Below are 23037 nucleotides of genomic sequence, written 5' to 3' on the forward strand. Positions count from 1 at the left end.
TGAGTATTTCTAGTGGGGCTGGAAGGAACTCTGCAGAACAACCCCACACTGGAGAGAGCTCAGTTCTCCTTGGTGTTGGAGAGGCTTGGGGAGCAGGACAGCAAAACTCCACTGGATTCTGCTCCTGGCAGGCCACAGAGGGATCCTGCTGGGATCCTGAGCAGGGCTTTGGAGGTGTTTCCTCCCCTTGGGATGTTTCAGCAGCTCAGTTTGTTCATGGGAATCCTCTCCCAGGCTTGATTTTTCTTGGAGCATCCCAGCGTGGAGTGTTTATTAAAAAAGGCACAGCACCCTCAGGTCCCCAACTCCAGATTATTTCCGTGTGGGATTGGAAGGAGCTCTGCAAAACAACCCCACTGTGGAGATACACCAAGGAAAATGGAGTTTGGAGGTGCTTGGGGAGCAGGAAAGGAAAAATCCCACAGGATTCTGTTCCTGGCAGGCCATGGAGAGCTGTTGTAAACATTACCCAGCCAGAGGATCCTGACCAGGACTGCAAATGGGTTTCAAATGAGCCTTTCCAAGGTGTGGGTGTTGCCTCAGCACTTAAGGAAGAATTTTGGGTGCAAGCCCCTTCCACAGGCTTGATGTTCATCCTGATTTTCCACTGCTTGTGAGCTGCTCTGTGCCTTCTCTGCTGCACCTGAGAAGCAGAAGAGCAGAATTTCACTTGTTCTTGAACAGAAGTGTATTTTTATTAGTGTTTTGAAAGGGACAAAAATCCCCAGGTGCCTCAGGAATATGATCCCCCCTGAAAAAAAACACCTGGTGGATTCCTTCAGATTGGGTGGTGGGAAATCTGCAGTGAAGGCAAAGCAAGATTTTCCTCTGTGTTACTTTGGGTTAAAGGAGTTGCACTAATCTCGAGCTTAATTTCCACATTCAGTTGGCTTTTATTTCCTCCACCTATGCTGGAGAAATCCCAGTGGGTTTGGAGATTTGTTTTAAAGCTCTTTTCTTTGAGGATTGCCAGATAAGAACCAGGAAGGCTCAGAGCTGCTGGAGCTTCTGGCTCAAGTAGCAAAAAATTCTGGAACAAACAACTGGGGAATGGCCTAAAACTGAAGAAGAGAAGTTTAGATTAAATCTTAGGAAGAAATTCTTCCCTGTGAGGGTGGTAAAACCTTGGCACAGGTTGGCTGGGGCTGCCCCTGGATCCCTGGAATTATTTAAGACCAGGTTGGACACTGGGGCTGGAGCAGCCTGGGACAGTGGAGGTGTCCCTGCCATGGCAGGGGTGGCACTGGATGGGTTTGAGCTCCCTTCCCACCCAAATTTTGTGATTCTGTGAGACAGCAGTTGTTCTTTCTTTTTCAGGGGATAAATCACCCCTGAATTATCTTTGGGAGACCTTATTGCTGTTGTGGTTGGAGCAGAGAACACCTGGTGGGAGGCAGTTCCTGCTGGGAGTTTGGATTTGAAGCACAAAAGCCAATTATTGAGGAATTAAAGTTGAAGCAGCTTTGTGAGCACAGAGCTGCCTCATTTTCAGTGGCACTGTCCATTTCTGTGGGCTCTGAGTGTGGTTTAGAGTTCAAGCCCAGCTTGCCCTGGCTGAAATTTCAAGCAGTTGGTGCTGTCTCAGCTCTGAAAACCACGGGTTAAATACCTGGAAATGCATCCCTGAGTATTTCTAGTGGGGCTGGAAGGAACTCTGCAGAACAACCCCACACTGGAGAGAGCTCAGTTCTCCTTGGTGTTGGAGAGCCTTGGGGAGCAGGACAGCAAAATTCCACTGGATTCTGCTCCTGGCAGGCCACAGAGGGATCCTGCTGGGATCCTGAGCAGGGCTTTGGAGGTGTTTCCTCCCCTTGGGATGTTTCAGCAGCTCAGTTTGTTCATGGGAATCCTCTCCCAGGCTTGATTTTTCTTGGAGCATCCCAGCGTGGAGTGTTTATTAAACCAGTTCTCAGTTTCTCACTTCCTTAAGTCAGAGTTAAGCTGCAGTTTGAGCTGAGGATCAGCATCTTCTTCCTCAGTCTCTGTGGTCCATTCAGCATCTTTTGCAGGCAAGGAAAGGTCCTGGCAGGGGCAGCAGAGAGGATGTGGAATCTGCCTCCAGAACTGCACCTGCTCCATGCCAAAGCTAAATTTAAGCTTCATTTATTTTAATTTTAAAATATTTCCTTTGACACTTTCTCCTCCTTGCCACGAAACTCTTTTATCTTGTTTAAAATCAAGACCTTGACATAATTCTAGATTGTTTTTTTTCCCCCTGAATAAGCCCTTGCCAAAGCTCAGCTCTTGGCCTCCTCTGCATCTGCTTTGAGTGCAAACATCTCATCCCAAGGGTTTTCCAGCAGGAGGAGATGGATGTTTGTCCCTTTGGGGCTTCATGTCACTGTTGCTGAGGTGCTCTGAGGCACTTTCTGAATGACTCTGCAGGTTTCTGCAAGTGAAAAAGCATTTCACTAACATCTACAAAAACCTAACCCAAACTCCCCTTGAGGGAAAAGGCCACATCTTAAAATAATTCTTTTTTTTTTTTCCTGTGAAGACTAAATTGGAGAACTATTTGAATGTGTCAAAGCAATCTGCTTTTAACAGACCTGCTGCATTCTTGTAAATCACGTGTTGGGGCCCAAAATAGAGTTAAATCTTGGGCTTGGTGTCAGGTCTAGCACAGGTTTGGGGTCAGGCTCAGTCCTGTGGTTTCACAGCCAGGGTTTCTCTTTCACAAGAGGTTCAGCACTTCCTGAGTCCTCCCGAAGAGGAAATGAACCGTTGCCAGCACACCTGGAAAAAAAAAAAAGCCAAAGTTGTATTTTCTCCTCCTGATATTTCTCTGAAAACACACTTGAAATTTGTGGCTGGTTGGAGAAGTTGATGGTTTGTACAGGAACCACTCGATTCCACCAGTGTGTCCCATCTCCATGGAAACCAGCTTCTCTGGGAGTGGTGCAAACACTAAACCTGCTGCTTCAGCTCAGGGACACGTGTGGCCACCAAAACTACTCCAGTTCCACCCTCAGTGCTCCTGGATCCAGCTCTGGCTCCCCCTGAGTTGAGGCTCAGAGTGGGGAATTCTTCTGCTTCCTGATTATTTCCTGCTCTAGGGAATTCTCCTCAGGTCACAGTGGAATCCTGGGGATGGTTTTGCCTCTCCAGTTATCCCTGGGAAATCCTCCCTGCAGTTCCCACTCTGCAGGATCCGTTGAAGGAGTTTGCTCATTGACAGTTGCTCTAATTAGGTGTTAATTGCCCCTCTCGGAGCCCTGTTTGGCTTTTCCTGCTATGGAAGGAAATCTTGTGCTTGTGGAGGTGGCTCTGTCACCCTGGTCACACAGGGGACATGCCTTCAGCTTTATTGATCCCAACTTCATTCCAGCTGCCTTCCAGCAAATCCAATCCCCTTGAAACTTCCTGTGCCAGCTTCTTCTCACCTTGGCTAAAGCTTCTTCTCCCTGCCAGGATCGTGGGGGTCTGCTTTAAAGGGGTTGTGGTGTGTTTATGGGATGGAGGGAGGGGGTTCCTGGTGCCACCACTGCAGGTCGGTGTTGGCCCATCCCCTGGAAGCTGAGCACAGCTCTGGACCAGTCTGTCCCAGTCTGATTGCTCTAATGCAAAAACATAAAATAACAGGATTGTGGAATCATTTTAGTTGGAAAAGTCCTCTGAGATCATCCAGTCCAGCCATTCCCAGCACTGCCCCACATCCCCAAGTGCCACATCCACGGGGCTTTGAAATCCCTCCAGGGATGGGGACCCCTGCCCTGAGCAGCTCATTCCAGTACCTGACAACTTTTCCATGAAGGAATTTTCCCCAAAATCCCCCCTGAGCTCCCCTGGCCCAGGCTGAGGCCGTTCCCTCTGCTCCTGTCCCTGTTCCCTGGAGCACAGCCCGACCCCCCCGGCTGTCCCCTCCTGGCAGGGACTTGTGCAGAGCCACAAGGGCCCCCTGAGCCTCCTTTGCTCCAGGCTCAGCCCCTTCCCAGCTCCCCCAGCCACTCCAGCCCCTTCCCAGCTCCTTTCCCTTCCATGGATAAAAGATCATATGTACCTGCCTTCTTTTTTTTTCTTTCCAGTTGAAACTTTTTAAGGGAGCAACAGAGTGCTGGGGAGGGCAGTAAATGGATTTATTTCTGTAGGAAATGGGCAGTGCTGCTCCATCCAGCACGGAATGGGATGCACCTTGTCTTCTGTGTGCTTGTGGTGAAGGAAAAGCAGGTTTGGAGGAAAATGCTGACTTGCTTTGTGCCGGGTTCAGAGCAGCCAGCTCGGCTGCACGGTGTCTCCAGGGAAAAGCTGACTTTTCCTTCTACCTTTTCTTCATTACTCCGATTTCTTGGCACAAAGCTGGGTGGAAATCAGCCAGATGTAAATCACCAGGAGCTCCAAAGCCAGCAGGGCAGGCTGGAGGCTTTGCTGGAGCGGCATTTCCTTCTCCCCAAATCCCTGCTTGCATCCAGAAGGTGCCTTTTGCTTCCCAGGAAAGCTGGTGGGGTCACTGGTGACCAAGGGGTTTGTCTGGGGGAAATTTGCCGTCCTTATGTGAAATTGGGAGGGATGCCTGTGGAATTACTGAAGAATTCTTTTTTTTGTGTGTGTGATTTCTTCCCTCAGGCAGGTGAAACCTGGTGGAGAAGTGGCCATGAAGGGTTTTTTCCAAAGCAAAGCTGTATTTCCAACAAGGAAACTCTTGTGTGCAGTAAAATGAAAGCTCAGCAGCCAGGCACAGGTTGCTGTTCTGTTATTAATTCACAATTCCTGCCCTTCCAGGGCGTTTTTGGCAGCAGACAGAGCTGGTGTTGTCTTACAAGGAGTGAAACCCCCTCTGTGCTGAGGTGTCCCTGCTTCACTTGTCACAGGGATCAGGAGAGCCAAGGGAAAGCTGTTTGAGCTTTCCAGGAGTGCTTTGCTGTCCTTTTTCTGTGTTCTGTAGGATTAAAATCAGTTTTGTGTCTTTCAGAGCTGTGGGATTCCTGGAAAAGCCCAGTTCGGACTCATGGAATCCCAGAATGGTGTGGATTGGAAGGGACCTTAAAGATCATGGGCAGGGACAACCCCCCCATCCCAGGCTGCTCCAGCCCCAGTGTCCAGCCTGGCCTTGGACACTGCAGGGATGCAGGGGCAGCCCCAGCTGCTCTGGCAATTCCAGCCCAGCCAGGAATTCCTCATGGCCAAGATCCCATCCATGGCTGCCCTCTGGCACTGGGAGCCATTCCCTGTGTCCTGTCCATCCCTTGTCCCCAGGCCCTCTGCAGCTCTCCTGGAGCCCCTCCAGGCCCTGGAGTGTGCTGGAAGCTCTCCCTGGATCCTTCCCTTCTCCAGGAGAACATTCCCAGCTCTCCCAGCCTGGCTCCAGGGCAGAGGGAAGCCCTTGGAGCATCTCCCTGCTCTCCTGTGCTTCAGCTCCAGGTGCTGCTGCTGTGACTCCAGATCAGCTCTGCAGGGGGATCTCATGGGGGCAGAGTAGGGGGAGAATCCAGAGCAAGGAAAGTTGGGATTTTTCCCCAGGAATGTGAGGATAAAACCCCAGGAATTGTTCAACAGAACATCCTTGGCAAATAACCAAGCTGGGCTTGGTGCTGGAAAACCCCTTTGCTTAAAGGCAGAAACTCTGGGGATGCCCTGTGGCAATGAGAATTCCTGGCTTGAGGGAAACCCATGGATTTTAATATGGGAATCATTTTAGCCTGGAGTTCTCAAGAAGTTTGCAACAAATCAGGTGCTAAAAATCCACCTCTTGCTGCCCCAAGAAACCACAGCTTTTTTTGTGACCTCTCTAACCTTTTTGACTTCTAAAAGTCCTTTTTTCTAGTGCCCTGCAGGGCTGGAGGAAGAAAGTTAAATGTGAATAACAGGCAGGGAGTTGGGGAAAATAGGGAAAAAGGGAAAATAGGGATAAATATTCCTTAGAGCATCAAAGGCCCGGTGCTGGCTGTGGTTTCATGTGCAGCACATGGGCACCTGGGGATGTTTTATCAGGAAAAGAAGGGACTTTGGAGGAGGCAAAGCAGCTTCCAGAGGCTTGGAGGCAGGGAAGGACTGAGCTGAACTTGCCCTTTGCTGCCCACGCAGGGAACTCGGTAAATCCTGGAGCTCATCTGCCTTTGTAAGAAAATAAACATGAATAACCATCAGCTGCGCTAATGGAGGTAATTGATGTTGCAAAAGTGCTGCTCGCAGAGGCTTCAGAAGAATTCACACCTCTGACACCTCCAGTTTCCACAGAGCAGGTGGTGTAGAGCTCTTCACAATGGAAAAAATCAGCTGGCTGAGTGTTAATCTCATTTTGAAATCACCTTTTATCACAAAATACGGTGATTTGTCTGCTCAAAGGCACGTTCTCTGCTTAGGTGGCAGAGCTGGATGATTTCTTTTTTTATTTTTTGAATATATTCAGGTGTGCTCTTTGGTTTTCCTTCAAATTCAGGATGATTCCTCTGGTGATGTAATTCACCTGCAGACAAGTGTCTAAATAAGAGAGGACATGACAGAGATCCTTAAAAATTCTTAATTCCCTCATCATGACCCTCTCATTTCAGTTGTAACCTCCAGATAAATCCACAACTTCATTTTTCCACAGGACATTCCATCTTTCTGCTCCTTTTTGCCATTTGTTTTGCTTGCTGAATATTTTTAGCTAGAGAACTAATTTTCCCGAGCTTGTAACTAATATTAATTTTAAAGAAACTAAATGAAAGGTTGTTTTTTTGTGGGTTTTTTTTTTTTTTTTTGAGGGAAATGTTTGCCAGGAAAAAGCCACTCAACCCTGTGAACAGACAGACCATCTGTAGGCCATGATGTTCAGCTGGGATTTGGGGAGGTCTGGTGTGAAGTCAAATCTAACAAATTTTTATTTGATTGCTGCAGGGGAAATCCAGTCCTGCAGTGGTGGGTGGCCCTGCATGAGGATGAGGAAATGGGAGTTTGACCCTGGAACAGGCAAATCCACAGTGGCCACTTGTTCCTGACTGCTGGACAGGTCCTGGCACTCCAGATTTGAAAGGTTTTGAGGGGATTTTGTCCTGATGTAGAACACCCAAAGTGCTTTAAATTGCTTTTTATTCTGACTGAGGAAACAATTTCAGTTTCAGTTTCCTCAGTGAGTTCAGCCCTGGAAGCAGAGCCTTGATCCCTACAGGGAGTTTGGGGTGTTCCTGTCACAGGGAACTGGGGTGTTCCTGTCACAGGGAGTTTGGGGGCTCTGTCCTCCTTGGAGCTCCTGGCACGTTTCAAACCCTGGATGGGGAGCCTGAAAAATTTCCTTGGCTCCTTCCAAGCTGATAATTGGAAACAAGCTTCCATAGCATCATCTCAATATTCCCAACATTTACTGGTGTTAAAATTCTCTTCATCATCCTGGGTCTGAGATAATTTATCTTCAGGTCCTCAGGACTCACTTCTCATTTCTGTGGCTTTTGAACTTAGAGATCTGACTCGTTTCCAGATTTTTCTCTTTTCCCTTGACTTTTCCACTGGCTTTTTTTGGCACCAGGTCCAGTTGGCATCCTGAAGTGATGAGGAGATAAAAGCAGCAAGGCCAAAAGTCTTGGGAGGGATTTGGGTGATTGTTTTTAAACATTCTAGAGTGTGGGACATGTTACAGGCTGGGTTTGTAGCTGTGAGCTTGGCTCTGTGTCCTGCTGTGGGGACAAGGGCTCCTTCCAGGGTGAGCCCCTGGAATCAGGAATGTTGAAAGTCTTTATCCATTCATTGCTTGGCTTTTTGGTAAATTTGACTGATGAAAAGTGTGCTGAGAGAGAATGTGGGTGCAGAGAGATTGGCCTGGACAGGGTGGACTAAAATGTCCAAAACATGTTCTTCCTAAATGGTCTTCCCAAAAATGCTGGGTGTGTGGTTGAGTTCCTGGGGGCTTTCTGCGGGGATACACATCAGTATCCAGTGAAAGGGGTGGCTGGGAATTCTGGACACAAATGTAGCAATCCCAGGAGAAACCTGTAGTTCTTCCTAAATGGTCTTCCCAAAAAATGCTGGGTGTGTGGTTGGGTTCCTGGGGGCTTTCTGCAGGGATACACATCAGTATCCAGTGAAAGGGGTGGCTGGGAATTCTGGACACAAATGTAGCAATCCCAGGAGAAACCTGTGGAGATCACCTTCATTGTGGGAATCCTGCTGCAAGTTCTTGGTGCTCCTTTCCTGGGGTTTCCTGAAGCTGTGCTCACTTTCTGAAGACCTGGAACATTTCTCATTCCTGGGACTTCCTTGGAATTGCTGTGGGATCCATCACCAGAACCTGGATGGAGGAGAGGACATCCCATGTGCCCTCAGCACAGCTGGCTTCCTTCAGGAGTGTGGGTCTGCAGACAGGGCCTGGATGTGAGCCTGCTGATTAATTCCTGGCGTGTTTGGGACAGAATTCATCTGGGATTGGGCTGTAAGATTTTCGCCTTACGGAAAAAATCCAGCGTGAGCTGAGAGAACAGTTGGGTCAGAGCCTGGATTCCCTCCCAGATGCATCACCAGGAATGATGGTGCAGCTTTCTCTGGGAATGTTGTCTGGACACTTCTCCAAAGGTGCTGATGGGACAGTTCATGGCATGGAGAAGCCTGGAGCTCTGCCTCGGATTCCTGGATTTCCCAGAGTCCCAGCTTCTGCAGTAACTGTTCCCTTTCCTGAAGACTTTCTGGAGATGGAGAAAGCTTGCAGGGTGGAAATGTTCTCTGTACCAGCTCCATGCAGTTCTCCCAGGAGTGCTCTCAGCTCTTTTGTTGGTGGGATTCCAAGATTTCACTTTCCTGGGCATCTTTTCCTTGGTGGAGAAGGGTGAGGGCGGATGGTTCACCCCAGCTGTGTTAGTAACTGGAATTCAGCTCATTTCAAGGAAGGAGGCCTTTCCCAGCTCCATTTCTGCTATTTCCAGACATTCCCCCTGTGCTGATGCAAGGGCTTTGTTGCTGAAATCCATTTTATTTTCATTCTGTCCTCAGTTACAGACTCAGGGAATGGTTTGGGTGGGAAGGGACCTTAAAGATTCCAACTCAAACCACGGGCAGGGACACCTCCCACTGCCCCAGGCTGCTCCAGCCCCAGTGTCCAGCCTGGCCTTGGACATTCCAGGGATCCAGGGGCAGCCCCAGCTGCTCTGGGAATTTGTACCAGGGTCTCACCGCCCTCACAGGGAAGAATTTCTGGAATTGTGTCGATAAACAACGTGGTTGTTCCCAAACCTTTCATCCCAATGTTTCTCCCTTTCATTGATCTAATTCACTCACTGATTTTGTGGTAGGAATTTTAGGTCTTTGCCACAATAAGGACAATATTCAGATATGGCCCTGTGTGTCTCATGGATATTTTTTTGAATTTGGCAACACCAGGATTGAGTCTGAGTGTGGAAAACTCAGCTTTAATTTCCATTTGGCATTAATTCAGGGAGCTGAGGAGCATTCGGGCTGGAGCTGCTCAGGATCAGCCTGGGGGAGCTGGTTTTTATTAAGCAGGACTTGATTTAGTCCAAAGTAAAACCATTTGTGTTTAATCTGATCCATGAAGCTGCTGGGAGTGTGAAAATCCAGAAATTTAAACTTTTTCTGGGCCATCATTGCACCACGTAGGACTTTGGGAACCTGGAACAGTCACCCAGGGATACATTTCCTAAGGAATTAGTACCACAACAGGAAGTTTTAAAGTTTGAGTGCCATGAAAAGACCTGGTGACAAATGTCCCTCAGCCTTCCTTGGGAGGCTCCTCACCACAAACCTGGAGCGATGCCGCTTTTCCCAGAGATTCCCCTTGGATTTCAGCAGGAAAATCACCTGCACTGAGGGCATTTCTGTTCCCATCTGCCCTTTGGGAGCTGCTCCTGGGTGACTGCTGGGTCACTGAGCTCCTTGCTGTGGAGTTTTTAGGGCAGAGCAGCTCCTGCTGAAGCAGGAAAATTCCAGAGCCAAAACAAATGGCTGTAAACTTTTCCCTCTCCCCGTGAAAACGAGGAGAAGGAGGTTGTTGTGTCCAAACCCTTTTGGAGCTGACACTGTGGGAAAAGTCTGTCCAAGCTGGGTGTTATTGTACTTGAGGAATTGCAGTAAATCCTGAGGGACCCCACAGGTGGCACTGGGATCTCCTCACAAGAGCTGCCAGTGTGGAGTTGGCACTTTGGGATGGGAGCCTCACACAGCCCTTGGTGCCATCCAGCAGATTTCATAGGTTGTCAGTTAAAATCAGGGCTCTGAGGTGGGAATTCTTTGTTCCTGGTGGGTTTTGGGAATTCCTGGTGGGTTGGGAACATTTCAGTGTGTGCCCAGGGGTCAACAAGACCTGTGGAATTCCTGCAATCCTGGGCAAGCTTGGTGCCACGAAAGCAGGAAACTTTTTCCATCCAAGGGGGAAAAAAGGGGAATCTGCCTTTAGTTCCCTGTGGAAGGAACATTCCTGCCAAGCCCCTGCTGTGATGTGAAGCATCTTTATATGAAATATTCCATGTCCCTTCCCACAATTGGGAGCAGTCTCGGTGCTGCAGAGCCAAAGTTCACGTGGGAACAAACCTTTGATTTTCTCCTGCTGCCTTTGTAATTCTTATCCAGACCACTGATGAAAGGTAATTGCTGTAGGATATTATTCCCAATCCATTAACCCTGATTTACAGCAGAATTCCTTATCAAGCTTCAGTGCTAAAACACCACCACTAATTGTCTTAACTGAGCCTGGCTTGGAATAAAGATTTCCTGCCTTTCCCTTTGTATTCCCTTCTTTCCCACTTGCCTTTCCCTTTGTGTCCCCTTCTTCCCAAAGCACTTTGATTCTTCCTGTTGTTCTTTTCACGCCATTTCTCCCCAGACTCAGGAGGTTTTTTTAATTTGGTCTTGCAAGTCAAATTAACATGAGATTGCCAGAATTTGCAGGGGAGCTGTGGGAGGGGAAATGGAATTCATTGGAGCAGTGGATTTATTTCAAACACGTCCCAGTGCTCTCCCAAATCTGAGCTTTTACTCTGTGCAGGAGGGGATGGAAAATGGAAAACTCTGAGGATTCATCCCAAGGTTCCTCAGGGCAGGGGAGGATGGAAAATGGAAAACTCTGAGGATTCATCCCAAGGTTCCTCAGGGCAGGGGAGGGTGGGGAATTGGCTTCACCAACATCACTGTGGTGCTGTGGTCACTTAGATGTGTCAGGACACTGAAATTCCGTGTGGGGCTTGGGATATTTTGGATATTTGGGTCAGCAGGCTTTGAGTGAATTCTTTGGGTGTGAGTAGATGGGTTTTGTTTCCTGGACTGGATGTTTTTCCTTGACTTGCTGCATCAGGATTGAGAGCAAACACGAAGTCACAATCCTAGGAGGACTCAACGAATTTGTTGTGAAGTTTTATGGACCACAAGGAAGTAAGTTTGTGACCCTGCCCTTCCAGAAAAACAATCCACTGGCTTGGGGAATAAGGAAATGACATTCCAGAGGGGAAGAGATGAGCAAATCCAAGGGGGAGGGAGAGAAATCCATCTTCTGAGGGTGGGGAGGATCCAGCTGGGAGCATGGTCATGGATAGACCCCCATTCCTTGGAGCTCTGGAAAACTCCTTCAGCACCCCAGAGCTTTCCTAGCCCTGGCCAAACTTGCATCACTCGTGGGAATTTCCATGGAGTTTGTCATTAAAATGGCTTTTCCACCTTAATTTAGCACCATCTCCAAAGGTAAGGAGATTATCCCACAGTGCCTGTTTTTAATCAGGCTCTGCTGTCTTCGTGCTGAGATCTTCTCCAGGATCAGTTCAAATCGTGTGAGGCAGAGCAGGGAAAAGGCTTTGAAATCTCCCCCCAGTGGAGCTGTGGATTATTCCAGAGATGTGTTTTCCTCAGTGCTCTGCTTCTGTTTATCCTCTCCTCAGCTGTGGAGTGTCTAATTCCTGCTTTTCCTCCCTTGCAGCACCGTATGAAGGTGGAGTATGGAAAGTTAGAGTCGACCTTCCTGACAAATACCCCTTCAAATCCCCATCTATAGGTAACAAACACTCATTTGCCATCAAAATCCTGGGATTTGGGCCTGAACTTTGCAGGTGGAGTGCTACTACCAGTGTAATATAAGGACTTGAAGTCTGCAAAATGTTTCTACGGGATTTTAGATCCTGAGAAGAGAGGAATTTTGGGCTTTGGAAGGGGGAGGAGCTGGGAGTGGGATTTGGCTGCATAGTTGTGTGTTGATCAATTCAATCTCTATTCCATGGGGATTTTTTTTAATAATAACTCCACTTATTGTGGAGTGGTGGAGCAAAGACCACAGAAATCAGTTCTTGGTCTTGGGGTGAACCCAACTTTTGGGGTCTTCTATCCAAAAGTGGATGGAAGTTCTTCCACTGAAGCCTCCATCCTCTTGGAGCAGGGAATACATATGTGGAAGAACAGAAAAGCAGGGATTTACCACCAAAAAACCTGCTGGCTTGACTGGTCAGGCTTGTCTCACCTTGGAGAGCAAGAGGAAATTCCATTAGGGAATGGTTTTTAGCTTGGGTCCATCCCTGGGGAGCAGGAAACCACCTTGGATGTCTTCAGGTGCCCATTCCAGTGGCTGCAGCCCCTTCCAACACCAACATTCTCCTTTGGAGCTGGCAAGTCTTGGCTGCTTCCTTCAAATACCCCCTTGGGCTCAGGTTTGATTTGGGAGCTCTGTGGGATGAGGAATCACCTGTTCCAAGTGGGAATTGTGCCTTTTGGGAGAAGGTGCTGCTGTTCATACACTGTCCTTCAACCTTTATTAATTTATTTTTTTAAATTTGAAACCTTCTGTGAACCCTAGCAATGTGCAAATATTTCTGAGTGAGAGCACAGGAACCTGCAGCTCTGAGGAGCCTTCCCTTCCCCCTGAGCCAGCTCTGGGAATGCCTCTTGGAGAGGCACATTCCAAGTGGGAATCCTTTTTTTAATTTATTTTTTTAAATATGAAACCTGTGAACCCCAGCAATGTGCAAATATTCCTGAGTGAGAGCACAGGAACCTGCAGCTCTGAGGAGCCTTCCCTTCCCCCTGAGCCAGCTCTGGGAATGCCTCTTGGAGAGGCACATTCCAAGTGGGAATTCCCACTGTTTGCTGCCTGTCCTTTGTCCTTCCTCACTTCCCAAACCAGTGCAGCTCAGGGCAGTCTTAAATCATGGAATGCTTTGGCTTGGAAAGGATCTCAAACCTCATCCAATTCCAACAGTTCCCACTGTCCCAGGCTGCTCCAGCCCCATCCAGCCTGGCCCTGGACACTTCCAGGGATGCAGGGCAGGGCCATGTGCAGGGAGCTGTTTCTGCTCACATCTCTGAGTCCTTCTGGCCTTTCTCAAGTTGATTTTGCTGCTTTTCTCTCATTTTCCATCTCTCTCTTGTTTAAATCTGTTGTTTCCAGTGGTTTATCCCAGACCCCATGAAGAGCTTCCCTCCCCTACGAGTCTCTGATCAAGTGGCTGAAAAACCCTTCTTTTCTTCCAAAAAAACTGCCTCTTGCTGGAAAGTCTATTTTTTTCCTTCCCAAAATCTCCCTCTTGCTGAAAAAAACATTTTTTCTTCCCAAGATCTTGCTGAAACCTCATTTTTTTTCTTCCCAGAAAACTGCTTCTTGGCGGAAAATCCTTTTTTTTCCTTCCCAAAATCTTCCTCTTGCTGGAAATTCCCTTTTATCCTAACCAAAAAAATGCCTCTTCCTGAAAACCCCTTTTTTCTCCCCAGGCTCTTGCTGAAAACCCCCATTTTTCTCCCTAAAAATCTGCCTCTTGCTGGAAACAAGAGTTGAGATGGATAAAATCCTTGCTAGAGCTGAGCTGGCTTAGCAGAGCAGAGCTCAGGAAAAGCTGGGAAGCTCCAAGGAACGTGCTGGGACTCAGGAAAGCTCCCAGGAGGCTGCAGGGAAGGGTTTGTTTTCCTTTATTTCCCATTTTTGCTGCCCCAGCCCAGCTTATCTGGGAGAGCCAGGCCTGGGTGAAGCCTCCTGAGGGATCCTGATTATCTCTACTTTGGGCACTGCTGATAAAACCTTCATTCCAGCTGAACTGGGAGCACTGGGAGTAATGGAAATGAGAATTTTCCCATTCCTAACCCTGCCTGAGCTTGGGATAATAATTATAATAATTAGCAGGGAAGAAGTTTGCTGTGGAAATCTCTGATTTTTAGAGGTGGGAGTGAAAGATTTCAGGGATTATGGAGCCCATAGATGGACAGGAGGTCCTGGACTTGTTCCTGTTCTCAGCAGAGTTCAAATTGTCCATGTGAGTCTCTCCTTGGAGAAAATATGGAATCCAGCAGCTTTTCCTTGAATAAATTCCACCTTTATCCCCAAGTTTAAACACAAACCCCATCCTTGCACCTTCCCTTGATATTCCAGAACTGGAGGCTGAAATATTCCTTCTAGCCTAAAAAATCTTTGAGCCTGGCATGACTTTTTTTGTATGAAATAGGAGTTTTTTTAGCATTTTTGGCTTTTCTTTTTGGTTTTATCCTTGAATTTTTTTTTGGAGTGTATCCATGTGCTCCAGAAAAATGATGGTTAAGAATTCCCTTGGAATCTTTTAGAATCTTTTATCCAAGGATGAGATCCAGGGAATCTTGGTGTTCTGTCCCAAAGTACCAACCTGACCAGGAGAGGGTTTTCCAGAGCAGTCCTTGGGAAAGGTGTGGAGGTTTTGGGAATCCCAAAAGGAGCAGGGAACTCTTTGTCTCCAGGAGAAGCTTTTTTGGATCTTTTCCTGCCAAATCTTCTCTCCCCTCTCCCATCCTGAGATATCCATGGCATTTATTCCCTGTTCTTCACATGGATCATTATTGCTGTTCCCTAAAAACTGTTCCAGGAATTTCTGAGTGTTCCCACACTTGAGGACCTGAACCATGCTGAGTTTTTGTGTGGAGATCCCTGGGACAGCTCCATCACGTCCTGTGGTGTTCCCAGCACTGTCTGGATTTGCTGTGGAATCTGACACATCCTGGATTTTGCAGGATGATTTTTCCCAACAGGAAAAAATCCCCCAAAAAGGGAAATGCACATCCAGGAAAACCAGGAATTTAAACAGAGCCTGGTGTAAGGCTGGCAACTTGGCTCTGGGCTTGAGTGCTCCCTTCAGGATCAATAAATCCCTGAACATCCCAATTTTCAGGGTTCAACTGGAGCAGTTGCTCCAAAAAACCCAACTGCTGCTGCTCCTGGTGTTTCAGCCAATTATTGGGAATATTCCTGCATTGATGAGGGAGCACTTCCCTGCTCTGTGTCTGCTCCATTTCCAAAGTGTTTGCAGCTGTTTAGGATTCTACTTCTCTCCTTTTCCTTAGGATTCTGCTTTCCCTGTTTGGGATCCTCCTTTTCCCTGTTTAGGATTTTCCTTTTTCCCTGTTCAGGATTTTCCTTTTCCCTGTTTAGGATTCTCCTTTTCCCTGTTTAGGATTCTCCTTTTCCCTGTTTGGGATTCTCCTTTTCCTTGTTTAAGATTTTCCTTTCCCTGTTTGGGATACTCCTTTTCCCTGTTTGGGATTTTCCTTTTCCCTGTTTAGGATTCTCCTTCTCTCCTTTCCCTGGGATTTAAAATCTTCAGGGAAATTCCTGCCTTTCCTGCTTTCCCAAAGAGGAGTTGGGGAGGACTGCAAGGGCTCCTTGGAGCTCCCAGCTCACAGAAATTTGTGGGAATTTGGACTTTTTAATCATTCCCTGCCAAGAGCTGGAGATGAATTCCCTTTAATGCCACAAACAGGAGGAAATTCAGAGTGGGAATGTCCTGCCTTGCTTGGATACAGGAGCAGCAGAAACAACCTGGGAGCCTGGAATTTATTTACTATTTAATTACTATTTATTAAAAAAACTGCAGGAATATTAGGCCAGGATGGGATTTGTTAATAATCAAATGCCACAACTGGAAAATTTACATTCAAAATGCCCAGAGCCTCAATTTCTCAAATAAATTCTAGATATGCTACATATTTTGATAAAAATTCACTCTATATTTATAAATTCTCCCTCTATTTATAAATTCTCTATTTATAAATTTTCTCCATATTTATAAATGATACATATTTATAAATCTATCTATATTTAAAGTTCTATATTCTTATTTCTATAATATATTATATTATCTGCATTATTATATTTTCTGTATCTTCATACCCAGCTCTCATTTTCCTCCATCTCTATCCCAGTTACCTGCAGGTGCAGATATTTTTATTTCCCCTTGCATTTCTGTTTTCCCTTTTTTCCAAGTGTTTTCCCAAACAAAACACCTGGAGTGTGCACAGAACATATGGAATAGGTGTATAAATATATATGTGTGTGTAGAGTGAGGCATTGTGGCAGCTGGTACAGGAATGCAGCTGGATTTAATTTCATTTTTTTTAAATTTCATTGAATTCCAGCCAGGATTTCACAGATTTCTCCTGGCTTGTGCTTCATTTATTGTTCTGGGAAGCTCCTGGGATTTGAGGGATAAAAACTCCTTGTGTTAGTGAGTGCTCTTGGAGGGCTCCTCACCTCAAATCCCACCAAAAACCAATTTGTGCCTTTGCCAAGGAGGGCTCCTTGACCTGACAGGGAGCAAAGCTCCGAGGTGGGAACATCCCTGGAAAATGGGAACACCCCAGGCAACAGCAGCTGGGACTGGGACAGAGGATTTGTCCTCGTGCCCACCTCCTACCACAGATCCTCAGCCTTCTCCTGGTGGTTCCACAGGAAGGGAATCCCAGAAATTGCTGTGAGGTGGGCTTAAAAATTAAAAATTTCAAATTTAAAACCCAATTTCCTTGCAGGCCCTTGGGTGTTTGGGGAGGGAGAAGTGTCCAGCTGGCCTCAATCCACGAGCAAATCCATGTGTGGGGAGTTTGGGGTGGGTAGGTGGATATAAACCTGCTTCCAGTGGGGAACTGATCCCAAACTGCACCTGGAATTTCACTTTTCATGGATTTTTGTGCTCAGCTTGTCCTTTTTATTTGTCCAGATGAGCACGGAGCCCGTCGGTGTCATCGGGCTCTCCTGGGCAAGGCCGGGACATTGGGACGTGCCTTTGGGAATGTCACTCTTCCCTCTTGGCTCCCAAACTTTGACTGCTGCCTGGATGGTGGAAAAACAACCAGGAAAATGTGGAAAATGTCCCCAGGGCAGGGAGTGGAACCTGCATGAGCTTTATCATTCATTCCAGCCCAAACCATTCTGGGATTCTGTGGGAGTCTTCCACATTTTCCAGGTTTTCCAGGTATTGGGGTGGGAATCTTCACCATTCCCTAATTATCCAGGTATTGGGGTGGGAATCTTCCCCATTGCCTAATTATCCAGGTATTGGGGTGGGAATCTTCCCCATTCCCAAGTTGTTCAGCTATTAGAGTGGGAATCTTTCACATTGCCAAATTATCCAGGAGTTGGGGTGGGAATCTTCCACATTCCCAAGGTATTAGGGTGGGAATCTTCCACATTTCTTAATTATCCAGGTGTTAGGGCAGGGAATCTTCCTTGTTTTCCAGGCATTACAGTGGGAGTCTTCCACATTCCCCAATTACCCAAATATTACTGTGGGAATCTTCCATGTTTTCCAGGTGTTAAGGTGGGAATCTTCCTCATTCCCAAGTTATTCAGCTATTAGGGTGGGAATCTTCCATGTTTCCCATGTTTTCCATGTTTTCCAGGTGTTGAGGTGGGAATCTTCCCCATTCCCAAGTTTTCCAGGTGTTAGGGTGGGGATCTTCCCATTCCCAAGTTTCCAGCCCCAAGGAATTGCCAGCCTTTGGTGAGCTGAGATTTCAGTTTTACCACCCTTCTCCTCGAGGGTTTTTGGCAATCCAAGGAATTCTCCAGGGCTGTAGATGCAACACCAGTGGCTTCCAAGGTTGGTTTTCCATTTTGGGAACAGCTGCATCCCTTCCTGGTGTGGAATTCCTTAGGGATGTCCAGGGGGGTTCCTGTTATCACCCAAAGCCTTTTTATCCACATGGATTTTATGCTTTTATTCCAAAGGCAATCCTGGACTTGATTGTCTCCATACAGAAAGGGTGGATTGTGCTGCTCACATTCTTCCCAAGCATTGGCTTTTCCAGGAGTTCAGTGGGAATTTTGGTTTAAAATATTAAATGAAATGTTTACAACCAGTCCAACACCTGGAATCACAGGCTGTGACCTCGGCTCCAAGCCATGGAAAGAACCCCAAAATCCCAATCCTGTCTGATGGAATGCTCACCTGGAATTCTGCACAGTGCATTAATTGGGATGTGCTGTGTGACCATAAACCTGCCCCAGTGCTGGGAATTTTTTTTTTCTTCCCTCCTGGCTTCCTGTAGAACTTGGAATTTCATTTTTATATGGATGTTTATGAGTGCTGTGTCCTTTTTATCCATAAAAATAAATACAGAGCCTGTCAGGTTCATGGGAACAATGTTGGCACAGGAGAATTTGCACTTCAAGTAAAGGAGGAGAGAATTGTGCTTATTCCTGGATCAGGAAAAAAGAAGGATTTCCATGGAGCTGCTCTTGGCCTGAGCAGTTTGTGTCATGGAACGAGGCTGGGGGACAAATCCTTGGAAAAGAATGCAGGGAGAAGAGAAGATGTTCCTGTTCCTCCCTGGAGAACAACTCTCCCATTTGGGAAGCTTGAACCCAAGGACACTGTGAAGGAAGGGCTGTTTGTATTCCCAGTGTGTTCCCCACCCTGTCCATCCTCGATTTGCTTTTCCCAAAGAGCCAGGCAGGATTTAGGATCGGGATCAGCGCTCGCTGCAGCTCCGGCACAACGGATCCGTGACCTGATTTAAACTTGGGGGAGCTGCAGAACGTAAATATTTGATGGAACTCCAGCTTCCCTTGGTAAATCTGCTTCAGCTTTCCAGCTGAATCCTGCCAGGCTGCTCCTGAAATTCACCTGCTAGCGTGGAGATGTTTTGGAGTTCTCCTTTCTCTTGGAATTTGGGCGTTGTCTCAGCCTGGGGTTGGGTTTGTGCAAAATCCCCCAGTCTGAGCAAAGCTGGAATTCTGTTTGTGTCACAGTTCATACTGGGATCCATGCTGTCACTCACCCTGGGGCTGGGTGACACTCCAGTGCCTCCCCTGAGGCTGTGCATGAAGGTGGGTGAGGCTGGCAGCTTTTTAAATGGTTAAATATGGATTTTTTAGGCTTTCTGGAAAGAAAACTTCCATGTTTTTTGAGTCCTGGAAGGAGCTTTTTCCATGGGTTGAGTCAGTATTCCAGACCTGAATTTCTTGCCTGTTTTTATCCCTGTCAGAAGCAATAGTTGCTGTTGGTTTAAAAAGATTCCTGCAGAATTCAGGGACATTCCCACCTGGGCCGTGTTTGTTGGGATTTGTGGGCTGTGGGATGGTGGCACAACAGGTAAAGGAGGATTTATGGCAAATTCTCAATCCAAAAAGGTGGCACAATAGGGAAAAGGAGGATTTATGGCAAATTCTCAATCCAAAAGGTGGCACAACAGGGAAAAGGAGGATTTATGGCAAATTCTCAATCCAAAAAGGTGGCACAGCAGGGAAAAGGAGGATTTATGGCAAATTCTCAATCCAAAAAGGTGGCACAGCAGGGAAAAGGAGGATTTATGGCAAATTCTCAATCCAAAAAGGTGGCAGAGCAGGGAAAAGGAGGATTTATGGCAAATTCTCAATCCAAAAAGGTGGCACAAGAGGGAAAAGGAGGATTTATGGCAAATTCTCAATCCAAAAAGGTGGCACAGCAGGGAAAAGGAGGATTTATGGCAAATTCTCAAGCCAAAAAGGTGGCACAATATGTAAAAGGAGGATTTATGGCAAATTCTCAATCCGTACAGGTGGCACAGCAGGGAAAAGGAGGATTTATGGCAAATTCTCAATCCAAAAAGGTGGCACAGCAGGGAAAAGGAGGATTTATGGCAAATTCTCAAGCCAAAAAGGTGGCACAGCAGGGAAAAGGAGGATTTATGGCAAATTCTCAATCCAAAAAGGTGGCACAGCAGGGAAAAGGAGGATTTATGGCAAATTCTCAATCCAAAAGGTGGCACAACAGGGAAAAGGAGGATTTATGGCAAATTCTCAATCCAAAAAGGTGGCACAACAGGGAAAAGGAGGATTTATGGCAAATTCCAAACCAAAAAGGTGGCACAGCAGGGAAAAGGAGGGTTTATGGCAAATTCTCAATCCAAACAGGTGGCACAGCAGGGAAAAGGAGGATTTATGGCAAAATCTCAATCCAAAAAGGTGGCACAGCAGGGAAAAGGAGGACTTATGGCAAATTCTCAATCCAAAAAGGTGGCACAATAGGGAAAAGGAGGATTTATGGCAAATTCTCAATCCAAAAAGGTGGCACAATAGGGAAAAGGAGGATTTATGGCAAATTCTCAATCCAAAAAGGTGGGACAGCAGGGAAAAGGAGGATTTATGGCAAATTCTCAATCCAAAAAGGTGGCACAACAGGGAAAAGGAGGATTTATGGCAAATTCTCAATCCAAAAAGCAACTCCAAGGTTTGGAAGCAGCTTTTCCTGGTTGGAGCCACCCCTGTGGGCAGATCCCAAATGATTTCTCCAGGCCAGGAATGTAGGAATTCATTCCATCCCTGATCCATGTTTAGTTTGTGCCCACATCCAGGTTTTTGGGTTCCTCCTGTTGAGGAGTTTGGGATCCTGGATCCTGCAGCCACTCTCAGCCATCATTGGAAACTTTTTTTGGGGGGGGATGGATGTGCTTTGCTTGCACACAGGCTGGGGATGGTGCAGAATTCCATTAATGTGTTTTATTTTATCATTATTTATGGGATAAAAAAAAGAGTGTTTGGAGCTTCCAGCTGTCTTGAACTTGAGGTTGAAGTTGGCAGCTGGAAAACAAAATTTATCTTTTGATTAAAGTGTGGGGCACCTTCTGCTGGGACATTTTAAGGCTTGAAACCATTTCCAGATTTATTCTGAATAAAACTTTTAATTAAATTTTTTTTTTTAAATTGTTAAAAATAAATTTATATATTTTTCTTTCAAAATTTATTTTATTTATGTCACAGTTTAATTTGCAACTCAGAGTCAAAAAAACCCCTCTTAAATCCAGAAATGTGGACAAAGCCATGCTCTCTCCTCCTAAACCTCACCTGAGGTGTTTTTTAGGAGACCAGGGGCACCAAGAGGAGAATTAATTGCTGTACTGATGGAAAATTTCAATTATTACCTCCCTGGCTCACAAGTGTAGATTAATGTCATGATGTCAAGCTCATAGAAAATCTCTGTTGGGGAAAAAAAATAAATTATATATATAAATATATAAAATATATAGAAAAATACATTTTAAAATCAAATGCTGAGCTTAAATTTGTGTTCAAATTTGCCCTTCCAAACCCACTTCATCAGATGGGGGAGCTCCACTGAGCTCATGGATGGGAATTTTCAGGATGCAACCAAATCTTTGTGGTTGCACTGCAGAGTTTTCCTGAATTTCCTGACTCCAGGATTCCCTGGAATTTGAGGGAAAGGTCCCCAGGGTGGGAATGGTGCCTGCTTATTTTACAAGTTATTTATGGCTGGGATGGCTTTGTGTCCTTGTTCCATAAATTCCAGACTTCTCATGTAAAAAAATACATTGATCTGGCTTTTTTTTCCTGCTGATTTCCCTCTGTTTCTCCTTGCAGGATTCATGAATAAAATCTTCCATCCCAACATCGACGAAGCGTGAGTCAATCCTTCCTTCAGCTTTGTAGTAAATCCTCCAAAATTTCAGATCTTTTCCCGTGGTTTTTTGGTTGTGTGGAGCTTCCCTGGCGGTAAAATTCCAATTTCTTTTCTCTTGGGAAGATGGAATTGATTGAAGACCATAAATAAGAATAAATCAGGCCTTATACCAAACCCTGGGGAAGGGGTTGGGGAGGAGTTCTTTCAATTCCCAGGGTTAATTCCATTTTTTCCATGTGTTCCAGGTCAGGAACTGTATGTCTAGATGTAATCAATCAAACTTGGACAGCTCTCTACGGTGAGTTGGGCATTTTCCTCTCTACTGATGATGTCAGGCCACTTTTTTCCTTAGATTTTGGGGGTTTTTACTGAATTTGAAACTCTTCCTTGAGCCGAGATCTCGAGAAAAATCAGATTTTTTTACAGGTTAGGGGGTGGTGTTGCCTCTGATGCTGCAGAGAGGTTTCCATGGGCTCATTTCTGGTTAAAAATCTAGTTTTTAAGAGATAAACAGGCCAATTAAAAAACCAAATCAATTTAAAATGGAGCTTAGAGAAAGCTGGAATTGTTAGAAGGAGCACAGCTGAGTCTCTGTTTAAAAATGGGAATTTCAGATATTCCAGGTATGCTTTGTGGGGAATGTGGGCATCAAATCCTTCAGGTTCTTCCCTGGAAAACTGATTTTAGCTGGAATTCCTCGTTGGAATTCTGGAATTGCCAGTGTGGTGGAGGGATGAGGATCACAGCATGGATTTGTGGTGGGAGATCAGCTTCTCCACAAAAAGGATAAAATGAAATAATTGCAGTGGTTTTGTGCTCCAGCATTCCAGGTCCTGCTTGGAGCTGCGGGGGGGCACTGGCAAGGCTGAATTCCCTCTAAAATCACCAATCCAAGATTCCAACACCACCTCACAAAGAAATGGAAAAGGGGGGATAATTCCTTTCCTTTTTGGAATCTTTCAATTCCTTTAAAGCAGAGCTGGCAAAAGATGTGGGTGAGATAATTCCAGCAGCAACCAAGGTGGGAGAAACCTGGAATATCCACCAAAAAATTCCTGAGCACCTCCTGGTTCGATTCCTGCTCATTCCCTGGGGAAGCAGCAGCTCCTCAGTGCTGGGGGTGAAATTCCTGCACAAGTTCCTGCTGAACCAGCTGGAAAACAAAATTTACCTTTTGGTTCAAGCGTGGGGCACCTTCTGCTGGGAGGTTGTAGGGCTTGAAACCACATTTTGGGGGTTTGAGAGAAGGTTCCTTCAAGAAAAAATCGTTTTCCTGGGTGTTCTGTGAGCCATGGGGAATTCCAGGGCTCTGCTCCCTCATCCTCAGGATCCCTCAGTGGCCACAAAGAGCCAGGTGGAGACACCCGGCCCAAATTTTACAAATTAAAACCAACTCCTTGCTGCCAGTGCCCGAATCCAGTCCCTGGGAATTGCAGCTGCCAATTCCCTGTGCCATGGCAGGGAATGTCCACACAGAGCACTCCTGCTGCTTCCTGGGATCCCTTTTTGGGAGCCA

The 23037-nt window shown here is 46.4% G+C and overlaps 2 protein-coding genes across 5 annotated transcripts in view; both read left to right on the plus strand.

The window, feature by feature from the left end:
• Positions 1–23037, plus strand: part of UBE2H (ubiquitin conjugating enzyme E2 H) — a 47880-nt gene that overhangs the window by 18906 nt on the left and 5937 nt on the right. The window contains exons 2-5 of the mRNA XM_041401065.1: positions 11210–11286; positions 11825–11899; positions 21482–21521; positions 21767–21819. Of these exons, the coding sequence (XP_041256999.1) occupies positions 11210–11286; positions 11825–11899; positions 21482–21521; positions 21767–21819 (245 nt within the window). The remainder of the gene's footprint in view (positions 1–11209; positions 11287–11824; positions 11900–21481; positions 21522–21766; positions 21820–23037) is intronic.
• LOC121334161 (sodium/potassium/calcium exchanger 1-like) lies at positions 12814–20796 on the plus strand. Of its 4 annotated transcripts, XM_041401064.1 has the most exons (3): positions 12814–19205; positions 19306–20272; positions 20324–20796. In XM_041401064.1, exons 1-3 carry the CDS (start codon positions 19203–19205, stop codon positions 20386–20388), a joined length of 1035 nt encoding a protein of 344 aa, XP_041256998.1. In that variant the 5' UTR covers positions 12814–19202; the 3' UTR covers positions 20389–20796. The 4 variants fall into 4 exon arrangements, with proteins under 4 accessions (XP_041256998.1, XP_041256996.1, XP_041256997.1 ...); XM_041401062.1 differs by having other exon boundaries at positions 12814–20272; XM_041401063.1 differs by having other exon boundaries at positions 19306–20796.

The sequence above is a fragment of the Onychostruthus taczanowskii genome, unplaced genomic scaffold (assembly GCF_017590055.1).
Source record: "Onychostruthus taczanowskii isolate IOZ18803 unplaced genomic scaffold, ASM1759005v1 scaffold184, whole genome shotgun sequence".
In the NCBI taxonomy this organism is placed as follows: domain Eukaryota; kingdom Metazoa; phylum Chordata; class Aves; order Passeriformes; family Passeridae; genus Onychostruthus; species Onychostruthus taczanowskii.

Coding starts and splice junctions, on each gene's coding strand:
- LOC121334161 (XM_041401061.1), top strand. CDS start 19,203: ATGGTGGCACAACAGGTAAAGGAGGATTTATGGCAAATTCTCAATCCA.